The sequence below is a fragment of the Mauremys mutica genome, chromosome 13 (genome assembly GCF_020497125.1).
Source record: "Mauremys mutica isolate MM-2020 ecotype Southern chromosome 13, ASM2049712v1, whole genome shotgun sequence".
Classification (NCBI taxonomy): Eukaryota; Metazoa; Chordata; order Testudines; family Geoemydidae; genus Mauremys; species Mauremys mutica.
This window is the reverse complement of record NC_059084.1, coordinates 40,350,722-40,366,738: the sequence shown is the minus strand read 5'-3', so window position 1 is coordinate 40,366,738 and position 16,017 is coordinate 40,350,722. Positions and strand designations below refer to the sequence as shown.

Here is a 16,017-nt window from a genome sequence, read left to right as displayed (position 1 = left end):
AAAGTTTCCCAGAATCAAGTGGCTAAAAACTGTTCTTAATATGTTTTCATGCTTAGTAGTCGATGTAATAGTGCATGTGTTTTATTACTCTGGTTGTTTTACAGTTCTAGGAGGAAATCGCCGCCAGTGGATCCCACTGTGACGATTTGGGGGGCATGTCATGAATAGTTAGTAAAGGGTTAAAGCATAGTACCTGGTGGGCATCTGACCTGAGGACCAATCAGGGAAGAGAATTTGAAACTCCTAGGAGGGAACTTTTCCCTCTGTTTGGGGGGGTCTTTGTCTTTGGCCGTTTGGAGTTCAAGAGACCAGACGAGTTAATCAAGTCCCTACAAGTTCCACCTTTCTGAACTAATTTCTTCTAGTCAAGATAGTGAGTATTAGAAGGATACTTTGTGTCCTTATCTAATAATCCTATGTTTGCAATTCTGTGTGTTTGTTATTGATTATTTTCAATTCTGCTTGTACTGGTTGTACTGAGAAAGAGAGAGAAGTCTCTCCAGAACTTAGCAAGGTTATACCCTATGAGTGCCCAGCTTGGATTCATAGAGATTCTGTATTTTCTTTTGTTCTCTTAATAAATTCTTTTCTTTTCTTTGGACTTGGTTAATTCCTTCCCTTGGGGAAATTCAGGGGAAGGGGAGGGGGAAGTGGGCTGCTTCCCTGTGTGTAGAGATTCAAGGCGTTTGAATCCAGGCACCTCTGTCTCCAGAGCAGGCTGGAGAGAGGGAGGAGGGGGGAGGTTCCTCCTCTGTGAATTGATCTGTGTTCCCAAGGGGGGAAACAGGGGTGTCCCGGCCCACGGAATTGACCGGGTGGTGGCAGCCGAAGGGGAGACCTACCCTAGGATTTTGGGGTGGGGGAAGACATGCGGGTCCTCACTTTGAAACCGCCCAGTTTCAAGTGAGGGTAGACTCTGACACTTGTGGACTCTGCTTTTATTTTGCTTGTAACATTTAAGCTTAACCTCAAGAAAGTTATTCTTGATGCTTAAGCCTTTTTTTTAAATCTAGCAATAGCCTGAGTTTCCAGATGTATTTTCTTTCTTTTTTGTTTTTAATAACATTTACCGTTTTTAAGAACAGGATTGGATTTTTGTGTCCTAAAATGTTTGTGCACGTGTTGTTTAATTAGCTGGTGGCAACGGTTGATTTCCTTTGTTTTTTCTTTCTCAGCTCTTCCCCAGAGTGGGGATGGAAGGGCTTGAGGGTACCCCAGAGGAAGGAATTCCCAAGTGCGCCCTCCTGGGTCCTGAAAGGGATTTTGCACTTGGGTGGTGGTAGCATCTACACATCCAAGGTCAAAGAGAAGCTGTAACCTTGGGAGTTTAATACCAGCCTGGAGTGGCCAGTATTAATTTTTAGAATCCTTGTGGGCCCCACCTTCTGCACTCAAAGTGCCAAAGGGGGAATCAGCCTTAACAACCCCATTGACTCCAATGGAGCTACAACTGATTTGCACCAGACGGGGATCTGACCCTTCATATGTGTTCAGTCTCTCTGACATATCTACAACTAGTATGAATTAAACAGCTGGAAGATATCATGTGGCATCACACCTGCAGCCTCATGAGCCTTTTATTTTATTGTTGTCTGCAGGAAAAAAAACATATAATGGCTGAGAAAGAAAGAAAGAAAGAAAGAAAGAAAGAAAGAAAGAAAGAAAGAAAGAAAGAAAGTTGGTCCATTCATCCCAGTAGAAGTTGAAAATCAGATACAGAAAATCTTAGCAACACAGAATTCCTCTAACATTCTGTTCTCAGTGGGAATGAATGTCTTTGTAGACGTTAAAAGTTATACTCTTGCAATCAATCCCATTGGGCAAGTTACTAAGTTTGGAACTTTTGTCTCATCTTCAGTTCAGATTCAGAGGCAAAGAATATGGATTAGAAACTGTGTAATGGACCAGATCCCAAGCTGGTGTAAATCAGACATAGCTCCATCAGAGTTAATGAGGCCAGTTGTCCAGCTGGTCAAAACTGACATAGCTCCAAGGCAGTCTTGGGGTCAGACCCTCAGCTAATGTAAATCAGAGTAGCGCCAATGAAATCAAAAGGGCAAATATCCACATGGAGTAAACAGCCCTAACTACTCGGAACTCAATGAAACTGTATCAATTTACACCAGTTTAGGAGGTTGCACTGAGATTTTAGTGTTTGCCTCTGGGTACCTCTTAGTGACCAACATCAAACAGCCAGGGCAGCCTGAGCTGTGGGTTCCTCTGGTGGCTGCATCCCAAGAGCTGCTGATGTAACACAGGGAAAAAACATCTCTACTCTCTCAGAGTTGATTATGTGGCGTTAATGAAGAAACCAGCTCTGGTGGCACTGGATTCCATGTCTGTGCTACAAATATATAGTTCATTCTGCAGTTTCCTTTAAACACAGTTTGGGCCTCAGTCCTGCCTTGTTTTTAGCCACAGATCCATCCATAGTTGCTGCCATTGTGTGCAAGTAATGGCAGATGCTGTTTCCCTAGGGTCAGCTAGGGCAGGTGTCAGGGTGATTTGCTCCAGAGCTGAGATCAGAGCTGGGCTCACAGCCCTGGAGACGGAATTCAGCTATTTAACCCCAGGGCAGATACATACTGGGCTGTGACCCTGTCTTGAAGCCTGCGGAAGCCAGGATACATTTCAGAGCTGGGATTGGCTTTCTGCCTCAATCCTATTTAGTCCTTCACCTCTCCCCAAGCCTGCCTGAAGAAGGGAGCAGGAAGGGTCTATCTCTGGAGTGGATCCCTGCCTGCAAGGAACTGCAGAGAGACCCAGCAACTCAGGAAATATGATGAAGAGGCAGGGAAATGGATGTTGGATAATACAGAGATGGGGACATTATTGACAGATCTATAGAAAGACAATGACTGAAGAATCCTGGCAGTGGACTGTCAAATGCACCACAGACGGGGAAACATTCCACAAAGACCAGCTTTGTAAGTTTGCTATTTCAGTTACATACTACTGGGTATTATTATGTTGCAGAAATTTAATTCTAAAACTACAAATTACAATTGAAACTCTTAAAATCATTTATTCAAACATTTAGAGCTCCTCCTTTTTTTTCTGACAGGTTGCAGAGTAGCAGCTGTATCCGCAAAGAGAACAGGAGTACTTGTGGTACCTTAGAGACTAACTATGCTCAAATAAATTTGTTAGTCTCAAAGCTGCCACAAATACTCCTCGTTCTTTTTTTTCTGCAGCAGAAAAAAAAATCAATTTTTGTAGAAATTGTGAAACCAAACATTCTTTGTTTGTGTTAACTGAGAACCAAACAATTGCTGGTAAAAACTGTGTAAAACTGGAAATTTTTCACTGAAGTAATTGATTTTTTTTTCTTCCCAATACATATGTTATTTTTAAAGATAGGAGAGACTTCCTATGAAAATGTCTTCAGTTCAAATCCCAGTTTTCTTTGGAAATAATTTAAACCAAAAATATCTGAATACCCCAGATTGGAAATTTAGAATTAAGCCAGGGTGGGAACATTAATACTGTCCAATAACACCACTCTTCTGAACCCATTCACTCTATTGCAATCCCATTTACGGCTGTTTCAAAGGGATACTTGCAGGATAGTAAAGGTGAGTAAACAGCATAAGCTGATACCCACAGGATATGCTTTATACATGCAGGGGCCTTTAAACTGAAGCACAGAGAACTGAAGCCCCCAGCCAAAGCTTGTCTCTACCCAAGGACATAGAGGAGGGCAGCGGGACTAGATCCCAGCTCTCCTGCTCTACCACCATATCCTCTGTCTCACACTGATACCTGCTAGACAGAAATGCTCTTAACAGGTGGACAGAGCAAACACACAGTAAGACACAGTCTATGCCCCAGAGAGTTTATAATCGAAGAAGACAAGGTAGAGAAAGGGAGGGAAGGGAAACAGAGGCAGGCTCAGGGAGGGGAAGTGACTGGCCCAAGGTCACACAGCAGGTCAGCACAGACATAAATCAGACATAAATCAGAGGGAAATGACACAACATAGAATTAGCTGAGCGATGCTATTAGTCGCTCATCACGCAGAGATGAAATGCAGCTGGGATTTGGGGCCATCAATCAGTTCTGGAAAGAGGCAGCAGGCCGTCCGTGTGGTGTTGCAGTGGAATCCTTACAAATGTGCTGTCATATTGGATGCTTTGTGTGCCCATGTCATATTTCCCTGGAAAATGGTAATCAGGCAGCACTAGCTTTTTAGTATTTTAGCTTCATAACTAAGTTTGCAGCCTGCTGTCTGGAGCAATAGGGGAGTTATCTTGACTGGATCATTGGGGTTGGATGTGTTTTGCTCCATCTTTCATACTGTATTATATCAAGCCACATCCTGAGCCAGATCTTCAGATTGTGCAAACTGATGCAGTTCCATTGACTTTAAGGGACCTGTGCCAATTTACACTTTTATTGAGAGATATTAATGAGGGGAATCAGGGCCATTCCCTCTGTAGCTCTAATCCTGACCATTGTCTTTCTCCTTCCTTCTGCAGACATCACACAATGAACTGAAAAAAGAAATTGTCCAGTTGAACCCCCTGACCGAGTTCCTTCTCCTGGGATTCTCTGATGTTCGGGAGATGCAGGTTTTGCACTTTATGGTGTTTCTAGTGATTTACCTGTCAGCCCTGATGGTGAATCTTCTCATCATCACAGCCGTACCCTTGACCCCCGTCTTCACACCCCCATGTACTTCTTTCTGGTGAATCTGTCCATCCTAGACCTTGGATCCATCTTCGTCACCATCCCCAAGTCCATGGCCAATTCCCTCATGAACACCAGGGTGATAAGTGCTGTTCATCGTTGACACTCACATCATGAGATATTGCAGCATGGAATCAGTGGCATTCCTTCTCTCCCTGTAATCCCCACCACTATCTTAGTGCTTCTCTCCACAGCCATCATACAATGAACTGAGAAAGAAAATGTCCAACCGAACCACCCTGACCGAGTTCCTTCTCCTGGGATTCTCTGACATTCGGGAGCTGCAGATTTTGCACTTTGTGGTATTTCTAGTGATTTACCTGGTAGGCATGATGGGGAATCTTCTCATCATCACAGCTATAGCCCTTGATCACCATCTTCACACCCCCATGTACTTCTTCCTGATGAATCTGTCCATTATAGACCTCGGCTCCATCTCTGTCACCATCCCCAAATCCATGATCAATTCCCTCATGAACACCAGGTTGATTTCTTATCCTGGATGTGTCGCCCAAGTCTTTCTTTTCGCAGTCTTCATTGCAGCTGATCTTGCCTTACTCACCATCATGGCATACGACCGATATGTCGCCATCTGCCAACCCCTGCACTATGAGAGAGTGATGAATGGGAGATCTTGTGTCCAAATGGCAGCCAGTGCCTGGATTACTGGTATTGTCTACTCTGCAATGCACACCGGGAACACCTTCAGGTTACCCTTCTGCCAGTCCAATGTCATCAACCAGTTCTTCTGTGAAATCCCCCAGCTACTCAAGATCGCCTGCTCTGACTCGTACCTCAGTGAAGTTGAGCTTCTTGCCTTTAGTGTGTTTTTAAGTTTAAACTGCTTTGTTTTTATTATTGTGTCTTATGTTCACATCTTCAAAGCAGTGCTGAGAATCCTCTCTGAGCAGGGCCGGCGTAAAGCCTTCTCCACCTGCCTTCCTCACCTCACTGTGGTCTCTTTGTTACTTTGCACTAGCTTCTTTGAGTACATGAAACCCACCTCCAGCTCAGCATCAAATATGGATCTCATGATGGGTGTTCTATATTCCCTGGTGCCTCCAATAATGAATCCAATCATCTACAGCATGAGGAACAAAGAGATCAAAGCTGCATTAAAGAAACTGATTGTGTGGAGGTAATTCACCAACAAAAAAAATGTCCGTCATTGATCTTTGACTGTGATTTCATTCTGGGCTTCTTTATAGTAATAATCAATTGATGACAAAATTGTTTCCTTCAGAAAATAAGGTGCAATCTGTTTATGATGTCATAAAATCTGCACTAACTCTATGGAAGTTAAATTAGTAAATTTAGGATTACACCATGTAAATAATATCAGAATCTATATGTCTATCCATAAATCTACGTAGACGTGTATCTATTTGTCTTAGGGATTTATACTACAACCATCACCATATTATCTGAGCGTGCTGCACAGAATATCTATAGCTATTGCTAAATCACTAGTGGACTTTGTGATCTCTCTTCCTCTTTTTTTGCGATAAAAATAGTGCTTGGGTATGAGAGGTTTGGCTTTTGTGTTTGATTGATCGTTTCTTTTTCATGTTGCTGATTCATTGGTTGACTTGTTTCTTTGTTCCAAGTGGTTTTTGGGGTAGGAATTTGCAGGGTGGAACATGTTCGATGAAATGGGATGAGTGTGATAAATGAGAGGGTGAGAGGTAACTCCCTTTTGTGGACACCCAACCAGCCAGTTAGCTATAGAGTCGCTCTTGGTAGCTGTTCTCGAGTTGTTTTACCTGTAAAGGGTTAAAAAGTCTGACTAAATGCATAGGTAAAGGGAAGTGATTTGGGCACCTGACCAAAAGAGCCAATGGGAGGGGTTAAAACTTTTTAAAATTGGGAAAAAAAATCTTTCCCTTTGTCTGTTTGTTCTTGTTCTCTGGAGACAGGAGACACATAGCAGCCCTGTTATAAGAAGCTTTAAGCCAGGTATGGAAAATCATCAGATCATACCTAGAACTACTTATTTGAATCCCATATATGTAAGTAAATCAGGGAATGTCTAGGAAGATGTGATTAGGATTATTTCTTTTATTTCTTATTGCCTTGTGGACTCCTCTGCTAACCCCAAATGCTTTTGTTTTACTTGTAACCTTTAAGCTGAACCTCAAGAAAGCTATCTTGATGCTTAATTGTTTTTTTTAAGATCTAGCAAAAAGCCTAAATTTCAGATGTATTTTTTTTCTTTTTGTTTTTAATAAAATTAACCCTTTTTTAAGAACAGGTTTGGATTTTTTGTGTCCTAAAAGGTTTGTGCATATCTTGTTTAATAAGTTGGTGGCAATAGCTGATTTCCTTTGTTTTTGTTCTCAGCTCTTCCCCAGAGGGGGGGTTAAAGGGCTTAATGGTACCCCACAGGAAGGAATTCCCAAGTGCTTCTTCCTGGTTTCTCAAAACATGTGTGTGTGCGGGGGGCGGGGGTGTTGCACTTGGGTGGTGGCAGCATCTACCCATCCAAAGTCAGAGAAAAGTTTAATGCCAACCTGGAGTGGCCAGTATTAATTTTTAGAATCCTTGCAGGCCCCCACCTTCTGCACTTGAAGTGGGGAATCAGCCTTGACAGGGGATATCAGTTCATTTTGTCACTTATTCAAGGTGTCAACGTCATAATCTCTTTGAAGGGGTTTCTGAGAGACGAAGTTTTTCTTTCCCAAATTATAAAGAATTGAAAAAAAGTTTTTTTTCAGGTGTCTGAATATCTGAGTTTCTCTTCAAATGATTATTTTAATGTTGATGGGATTTTCTTGTCTTATTTATGATGTGGTAGGGCATATAGAGCCTTATACAGTTATATGTAGTATTATTTTTTATTTTTTTTAAAAATAATTACCTGCTATGGTGGAAAGGTATTTTGGAAGAGAAAGCTATTGCAATGTTTGAAAAAGACAAACTGAGTTTGAGTAATAAACCCAACTTTTTATCCTGCCACACTACTGCAGTGATGGATCTAGAACTGCTCATATTTTCTTTTATGTTATGCTTTGTTCCTATAGTGATAAATAAAACATACTTGGTATGGTGAAGGCTGGCTAGTCACTCAACTTACTATGGGTCACAACTCCTGTGAGAAGACCTGCAGGTACCAAACATGGTTGGAGAACTCATTTGTTCGTGCACAAGTTGCTATATCCTGGGACCCAGTTGGAGGGTGGGAGAATCACACGATTCCACCTAAGAGAGAGACAGGCACAAAGCTGCGACCTGAGGGTTTGCACTAAGAGACCAGACCAAGGAGAAGAGGTTCAGCTAATCTTATAATCATAACAACTGAGATATAGCCATTTGCTTCAAAGGTGGATTTGGCCTATGGTCTCTCATCCACACAAGGATCTAAATGTCATTATTATTATTATTATTATTATTATTATTATTATTATTATTAACCATGTTTGTGCATGGTTGTGTATACTACATATAGAATAGATAAAAGAAGAGCAGTTAGATAGATAGATAGATAGATAGATAGATAGATAGATAGATAGATAGATAGATTATGAATAATCAATGCCAATTTATTTTGCCTCTTTTTCTGTCTATGACTCTTGATTTCCAAATCATGATTTCCCTGAGAGTACTTATTATTCATTGTTATTTCTGTGAATATTTCTTACTCCATAGCTTTTTAACAAGAAGTTCATCATCTGCATTGTCTGTGAGATTTGAGCCATTTTGACTAGCTATATTTTAATGGGCTCTGATTCTTTTGCCTTATTGAATACATTGGATCATTATAATGGGAGTTTTCTTAAAAACAAAGGTACGGCTCCTCATATGGTCTAAATCATCATTGCTCCTTGTCCAAACACTCAGTGATTATGAATTAAATCTCAATTCTTTTGAATATTCTGAACTGAGGCACTGATCTGGAAAAAACAAATAAGCCAGAAGTCCCATTGAAGTTTTATAGCTGAATTTATGCTTAAGTGATTCCCCATGACACACACACACACACTTTGAATTAGGGAGGAAGGATGTGATTTTCAGTTGGACCTACAGCAATTAGTCATTCAACTCTTATTGACTTTCAGTGAGAGTTGAGTCCCCAAATCCCTTGGGCCCCTTTTGTAAAAATCCTATCCCAATCAGTTCAAGTTTACTGTTACCATGTATTTGACTAGGAAGGTGGTGAAGCACTGGAATGGGTTACCTAGGGAGGTGGTAGAATCTCCATCCTTTGCATCTTTTTTAGGCTTGGCTTGACAAAGCCCTGGCTGGGATGATTTAGTTGAGGCTGGTCCTGCTTTGAGCAGGGGGTTGGACTAGATGACCTCCTGAGGTCTCTTCCAACCCATATCTTCTATGATTATATGAAAACCCACCACAATATTTGATTGGCAACAATTGCCCATTATGATGGATTCATTGTCTCCATGGAAAGAACATGAAGTGACTAGCACTGGGAGGTAGAACTACCCTTGCCCGCTTCTGAGGTGGTCCCTTCAGATCAGGAATGGTTCCTGGTCTCTGCTGAGGCTATTCAAATGGGTTTGACTGGTTCCAGTTTGGATGGTTGGCATGTCTGTTGAGTGCTCATGACATGTCCAAGGAGTTGAGGCACAACACCAATCATTTTACTTGTATTTCTAATTCTTCCTTTTTATTCCCCATACCTCTTGCATTAAGAAACATACATCTAAGACCTTGTCTCGCCACACAGTTTTGTCAACAAAAGTCAGGTTTAATTGACAAAACAGTAGAGGTGTACACACTACAATTATCCCTTGGCTGACTGCTTTGCTGACAAAATAAAACGACCTCAACAAGAGGTGTAGAGCTTTTGGCGGTAAAAGTTATATTGACAAAGTGTCATTATAGATATAGATATTATGGATATGTTACTGTTAATGGCCTCCAGGATGTGTCCCACAATGCCCATCTTGAGCGTTCCGGTCAGCAGTTTGAACTCTGCTTCCCTGCACCCAGGTAAACAGACATCTGCCCATCCCCCTTTAAAGGCCAGGGAATTTTTGAATCTCCAATTCCTGTTTTCTCAGTGTGGAGAGCTCACATCGCATCTTCTCAGCTGACCATGGCGGCTCTGCGCAGCAAATGCTCTCTCGCTTGGAACTCACCTGAGTTGTTGGATCTGCTGGAATTGTTGGGTGAGGAGGCTGTCCAGTCCCAGCTCCGTTCCAGCCATAGGAACTTCAGTACCTACAGTTATATTTTTTGTGGCTTGTTGGAGAAGGGTTACAAACAGGACACACAGCAGAACTGAGCTAAGATAGGCATACCATAAGGCAAGGGAGGCACACCGTTGCTCTGGTGCTGCGCCAAAGAGCTGCCGCTTCTGCAAGGATCTGGACAGTATCCTCAGCAACAACGTCACCTCCACTGCCAAGAACTCTCTGAATACTTTGGTGGGACTGGTGGCGACAGACAGGGAACTCGACCCCGAGGACAAAGCTGTGGATGAGGAGGTCGAGTTGGAGGATGGTGCGGAGCACATGTCAGTGTCATCTAGTGGCGAGGTGAGTCAGGAGCTCTTTTTCATTATGGAGAGGTCTAGCCAGTCCTAGAAGTCTATCGCTGGCGCACATGATGCAGGCAAGGAGTAAGTGATCTTTTTGAGTTGATGCTGCTTGGTGATATGAGGTAGACCTGTCCTTCGCTCTGTATATTGTAGAAGTGGGCAAAGGGATAGACATTTATAAGGCTAGCTTTGTTTGCATGTATTCCACCTTTCCTTGTGAAGCTAAGCCATTCGGTGAAATAGTGTGTTAATGCACACCGAGATTTCATGAGAATCCTCTGGAGAGATCTCTAGGAAACTTTCCTGGAGGTACTCGCCAATCTTCTGCTGAAGGTTCCTTGGCAGAGCAGCTCTGTTCCTTCCCCCACTGCAGGAAACTTACTAAATGAGGGAAGCAACCTAGTGACCGAGGATGTGGAAAAAGCTAATGTACTCAATGATTATTTTGCCTCTATCTCCAGCTCCCAGACTGCTGCAATGGGCACCACAGCATGGGGAGGAAGTGACCAACCCTCTGTGGAGAAAGAAGTGGTTCATAACTATTTAGAAATGCTGGACAAGCACAAGTCCATGGGGCCGGATGCACTGTATCTGAGGGTACTAAAGGAGTTGGTGGGTGTGATTTCAGAGCCATTGGTCATTATCTTTGAAAACTCATGGCAACTGGGGGAGGACCCGGATGACTGGAAAAACGCTAATGTAGTGCCCATCTTTAAAAAAGGGAAGAAGGAGGATCTGGGGAACTACAGGCCAGTCAGCCTCACCTCAGTCCCTGGAAAAGTCATAGAGCAGGTCCACAAGGAAACAATTCTGAAGCACTTGGAGGAAAGGAAAGTGATCAGGAACAGTCAATATGGATTCACCAAGGGCAAGTTATACCTGACTAATCTAATTGCCTTCTGTGAGGAAATAACTGGCTCCGTAGATGAGGAGAAAGCAGTGGATGTGTTATTCCTTGACTTTAGCAAAGCTTTTGATACAGTCTCCAACAGTATTCTTGCCGCCAAGTTAAAGAAGTATGGGTTGGATGAATGGACTATAAGGTGGATAGAAAGCTGGCTAGATTGTCGAGCTCAACTGATAGTGATCAATGGCTCCATGTCTAGCTGGTAGCCGGTTTCAAGCAGAGTGCCCCAAGGGTCGGTCCTGGGGCCAGTTTTGTTCAATATCTTCATTAATGATCTGGAGGATGGTGTGGACTGCACCATCAGCAAGTTTGCAGATGCCACTAAACTTGGAGGAGTGGTAGATATGCTATAGGGTAGGGATAGGATACAGAGGGACCTAGATTACAGGATTGGGCCAAAATAAATCTGATGACGTTCAACAAGGGGAAGTGCGAGTTCTGCGCTTAGGATGGAAGAATCCCATGCACTGCTACAGACTAGGGACCGAATGGCTAGGCAGCAGTTCTGCAAAAAAGGACCTAGCGGTTACAGTGTATGGGAAACTGGATATGAGTCGACAGTGTGCCCCTGTTGCCAAGAAGGCTAATGCCATTTTGGGCTGTATAAGTAGGGGCATTGCAAGCAGATCAAGGAGCGTGATCATTCCCTCTATTTGACATTGGTGAGACCTCATCTGGAGTACTGTGTCCAGTTTTGGGCCCCATACTATATGACGGTTGTGGAAAAATTGGAAAGAGTCCAGAAGAGGACAACAAAAATGATTAGGGGCTGGAACACATGATTTATGAGGAGAGGCTGAGGGGAGATTTGATAGCTGCTTTCAACTACCTGAAAGGGGGTTCCAAATAGGTTGGATCTAGACTGTTCTCAGTGGTAGCAGATGACAGAAGAAGGAGTAATGGTCTCAAGTTGCATTGGGGGAGGTTTAGGTTGGATATTAGGAAAAACTTTTTCAGTAGGAGGGTGGTGAAGCACTGGAAGGGATTACGTAGGGAGGTGGTGGAATCTCCTTCCTTAGAGGTTTTTAAGGTCAGGCTTGATAAAGCCCTGTCTGGAATAATTTAGTTGGGAATTGGTCCTCCTTTCAGAAGGGGGTTGGACTAGATTATCTTCTGAGGTCCCTTCCAAACCAGATAGTCAATGATTCTGTGATTCTATGCACCCTCAGCAGTACCCAGGGTAGTAAGTGGAGGCAAGGTATGAGGCCCTGAGATATAAACCTTGGTATCAGAGGCCCGGTATGAGGCCTAAGGCCTGAACTAAAGTAATGGTCAAGAATTTGCTAACATCAAGCAAAGTTAAGCTATGAGCCAAAGGCAGATCCTGTTCACAGAAGCTGGCAAGGAAAGGGCTGATGTTGCATAAACATATACGTACAATGTATTGGTTACTAGAGATATAAACGTATGGTACCAGAACACTCTGATACTTGCACATTCCACACTGATAACAGGGAACAGGCTGACCCATCCTAAAGTCAGGGTCAAAAGGATAATATGATGGATAGAGTTGTTTTGTTCGAAGCAACATGTACAAGGTGAGAGGCGGCACCTTATTGCATAGAGGGGTTGTACCTTGCTACATAGAAGGGTTGCACCTCAATACGTCAGGAGTGATGTGTAACTTGTTTGTACCTGTATAAGAATGCATCCCTGGGGCGGTATCTTTGTCTGGCCTAGGGGGCAGTGGGAAGTCCCGCCACTGACTGAGCTGGTCCATTGTCAGGGAGCACATATGTGCTAGTTAGCAGAACCTTGGATATCTAATCTGGGGAGCTAGAGACTGTGTTTCTCTTCAACCATAAACCTGGACCGGGTGCCTTCGTACCTCATCGGAATCTTTGGTTATTGGGGGTTCTCTCGGGGTCTGCTGTGCCAGCGATCTGCAGAGCTGGGGCAGCACACAGAGGGAACACACACATGCAGCAGACTGATATCAACATTGAACAGAGCAGAGCACCACACCAGTGGCCATCTGATGACACCCAGAAGTCACCTACTAGAGGATAGGCCCAACAAGGAAAACAACAGAACACCACTGGCCATCACATACAATCCCCAGCTAACACCTCTCCAGCTCATCATCATCGATCTACAACCTATCCTGGAAAACGATCCCCCACTCTCATGGGCCTTGGGAGGCAGGCCAGTCCTCCCTTACAGACAGCCTCCCCACCTGAAGCAAATACTCTCCAGGAACTACACACCACGCCACAGAAACACTAACCCAGGAACCAATCCTGTAACAAACCCCGTTGCTTTCGCTGTCCCCATATCTACTCTAGGACCATCATAGGACCCAACCACATCATCAGGGGCGCATTCACCTGCATATCTACTAACGTGATCTATGCCATCATGCGCCAGCAATGCCCATCTGCCATGTACATTGGCCAAACTGGACAGTCTCTACGTAAAAGGATAAATGGACACAAATCAGACATCAGGAATGGTAGCATACAAAAGCCAGTAGGAGAACATTTCAGTCTTCCTGGATACTCAATAACAGATTTTAAAATAGCCATTCTTCAACAAAATAACTTCAAAAACAGATTTCAAGGAGAGACTGTTGAGCTACAATTCTTTTGCAAACTTAACACCATCGATTTGGGCTTGAATAGGGGCTGGGAGTGGCTGGCTCACGTACAAAAGCAATTTTCCCTCTCTTGGTATTGACACCTCCTCATCAGTTATTGGGAGCGGAAAACATCCACCCTGACTAAATTGGCCTTCAACATTGTTTTTCCACTTGTAAGGTAACTCCCTTCTCTTCATGGGCCAATATATATTTATGCCTGTATCTGTAATTTTCACTCCATGCATCTGAAGAAGTGGATTTTTTTACCCACGAAAGCTTATGCTCAAATAAATCTGTTAGTCTTTAAGGTGCCACTGGACTCCTCATTGTTTTTGTGAAATATAAATAAAGACAATAATTAACCCTGCAGTCTTTAAGTGGCATGAATTTAGCACTAGACAATTGACCAATGACCAAAATTCCTTCCATGTTTTAACATAACTAATACAAGCAAAGATCATTTCCTGAGTATTAATTATTATTAACCAGGACTGGCACCATATTCAGATATAAAATAGAATGAGCTAATTTCTTTTCTCAGTTATAGCTGTGTAAACTCTTGAGTTACTCCATAAATATTCCACAGATCCTCTATTGATATTACACATTCATGATATAGTTACTCCATAGAAGGTATGGTGTAAACCAATGCACTCCATAGAGTGGCTGCATTTAACCACAGGCTCCTTTCACAGCTACTGTAGACTTACTCATGCGAGTTACTACATAGACACTACAGATTTATTAATTACTCAACAGATTGTACAGGGATTTCAATATATACTACAGACATATTCCATAGATACTACAGATTTACTATAAAGTTATTTAACAGATTCAAGTTGCTCAATAGATACTACAGCATAACTACAGAGTTTCTCCAGTGTATCTAAAAGCAAAATGGAGCCCTGCACATAGAAAATTATTCACAGTTTGATACTACTTTATTCTGGCTTCCATTTACTTCCCACCCCAATGGCTGTATCTGATCATCAGTCTCTTCATGGCACTGATGATCTCCTTGTTCCTGAGTGTGTAGATCATGGGGTTCAGTAATGGGAAGACCACGGTGTGGAACAGGGACACCACCTTGTCCAGGGGGAAGCTGCAGAAGGGGCGGGCATAGATGTAGAGGGCGGGGACAAACATGATGAAGACCACGATGATGTGAGTGACACAGGTGGAGGCTGCTTTGTTCTTCCCGCAGAGGGACTGAATCCTGAGCTTGACCAGCAGGACAGTGTAGGAGATGAGGAGGAGGACAAAGCACACCAAGGTGACCAAGCCGCTGTTGGAGAACATCAGCATCTCCACCACGTAGGTGTCAGTGCAGGCCAGCTTGATCACCTGAGGCACATCGCAGAAGAAGTTGTCCAGCTTGTTGGGGCCGCAGAAGGGCAACCTGATGGTCAAAGCCACCTGGACTATGGAGTGCATGAAGCCCCCCACCCAGGCAGCCCCAACCAGGGCACAGCAGACCCCCCTGCTCACAATGCTGGCATAGTGCAAAGGTTTACAGATGGCCACATAACGATCATAGGCCATAATAATCAGCAAGAAGATCTCAGCTGCTCCCAGGAAGTGGATGAAGAAGAGCTGGGCCATGCAGCCCCCGTAGGAGATGGTCTTGCGGTGGGAGAAGAAATCAGCTAGCATCTTTGGGGGAGTAACAGAGCAGTAGCAAATGTCTAGGAAGGCCAGGTTGGCCAGAAGGAAGTACATGGGGGAGCCCAGGCAGGGGTCACTCCGGATGGTGAGGATGATGAGGACATTGCCTGGGAGGATGACTATGTAGAAAAGCAGGAAGAGGAAGAAGAGGAAGAGCTGGACCCTGTAGGCCTCTGATAGCCCCAGCAGCATGAATTCCGTCACCCATGTGAGGTTCCCATGCTCCATCCCATCAGTGTGGATCCCTGTAGCACACACAGGATGGAGAGAGAGGAGGAGATTATAGTGGCCACCGTGAACGAGCACTTCCACATATAATAGCACAGTGCGCCGAGCAGAGACATGTCGGCCAAGCACAGAGGATCCTCATTATGAGGATGGGAGGAGAATGGAGCCTCCACTGAGGTAACTTACACACTGAGGGCTAGACTCTGCATGTAGGTGCATGGCTGCAGGTTCTGCTGATTTCCTCATATGCAGATCTGCAATATAGACGGCCGCACTTAGCTGAATGGAGTGCTGACAATTCACACCAGCGGTGAATCTGACTCATTGACTCCAATGGTGCTACTGTCAGTTGATGCCAGCTGGGGATCTGGCACTGAGCATATAAATAGACTTATGGAGTTGGTGGTAGAACATCTATACTCATGGTAGCATTCCGATTTTCACTTA

At 43.6% G+C, this 16,017-nt stretch overlaps 2 protein-coding genes across 2 annotated transcripts; one reads left to right on the top strand and one right to left on the bottom strand.

Annotated features, from left to right (window-relative positions):
* The first annotated feature begins 4,707 nt into the window (after nt 1-4,707).
* LOC123348817 (olfactory receptor 14C36-like) lies at nt 4,708-5,880 on the top strand. Its single transcript, XM_044986461.1, has one exon. The coding sequence runs from the start codon at nt 4,911-4,913 to the stop codon at nt 5,829-5,831; it is 921 nt and encodes a 306-aa protein (XP_044842396.1). The 5' UTR covers nt 4,708-4,910; the 3' UTR covers nt 5,832-5,880.
* Nucleotides 5,881-14,634: 8,754 nt separating this feature from the next.
* Nucleotides 14,635-15,570, bottom strand: LOC123348301 (olfactory receptor 4N5-like). Its single transcript, XM_044985817.1, has one exon. It carries the CDS (start codon nt 15,568-15,570, stop codon nt 14,635-14,637), a length of 936 nt encoding a protein of 311 aa, XP_044841752.1.
* Between the last annotated feature and the right edge of the window lie 447 nt (nt 15,571-16,017).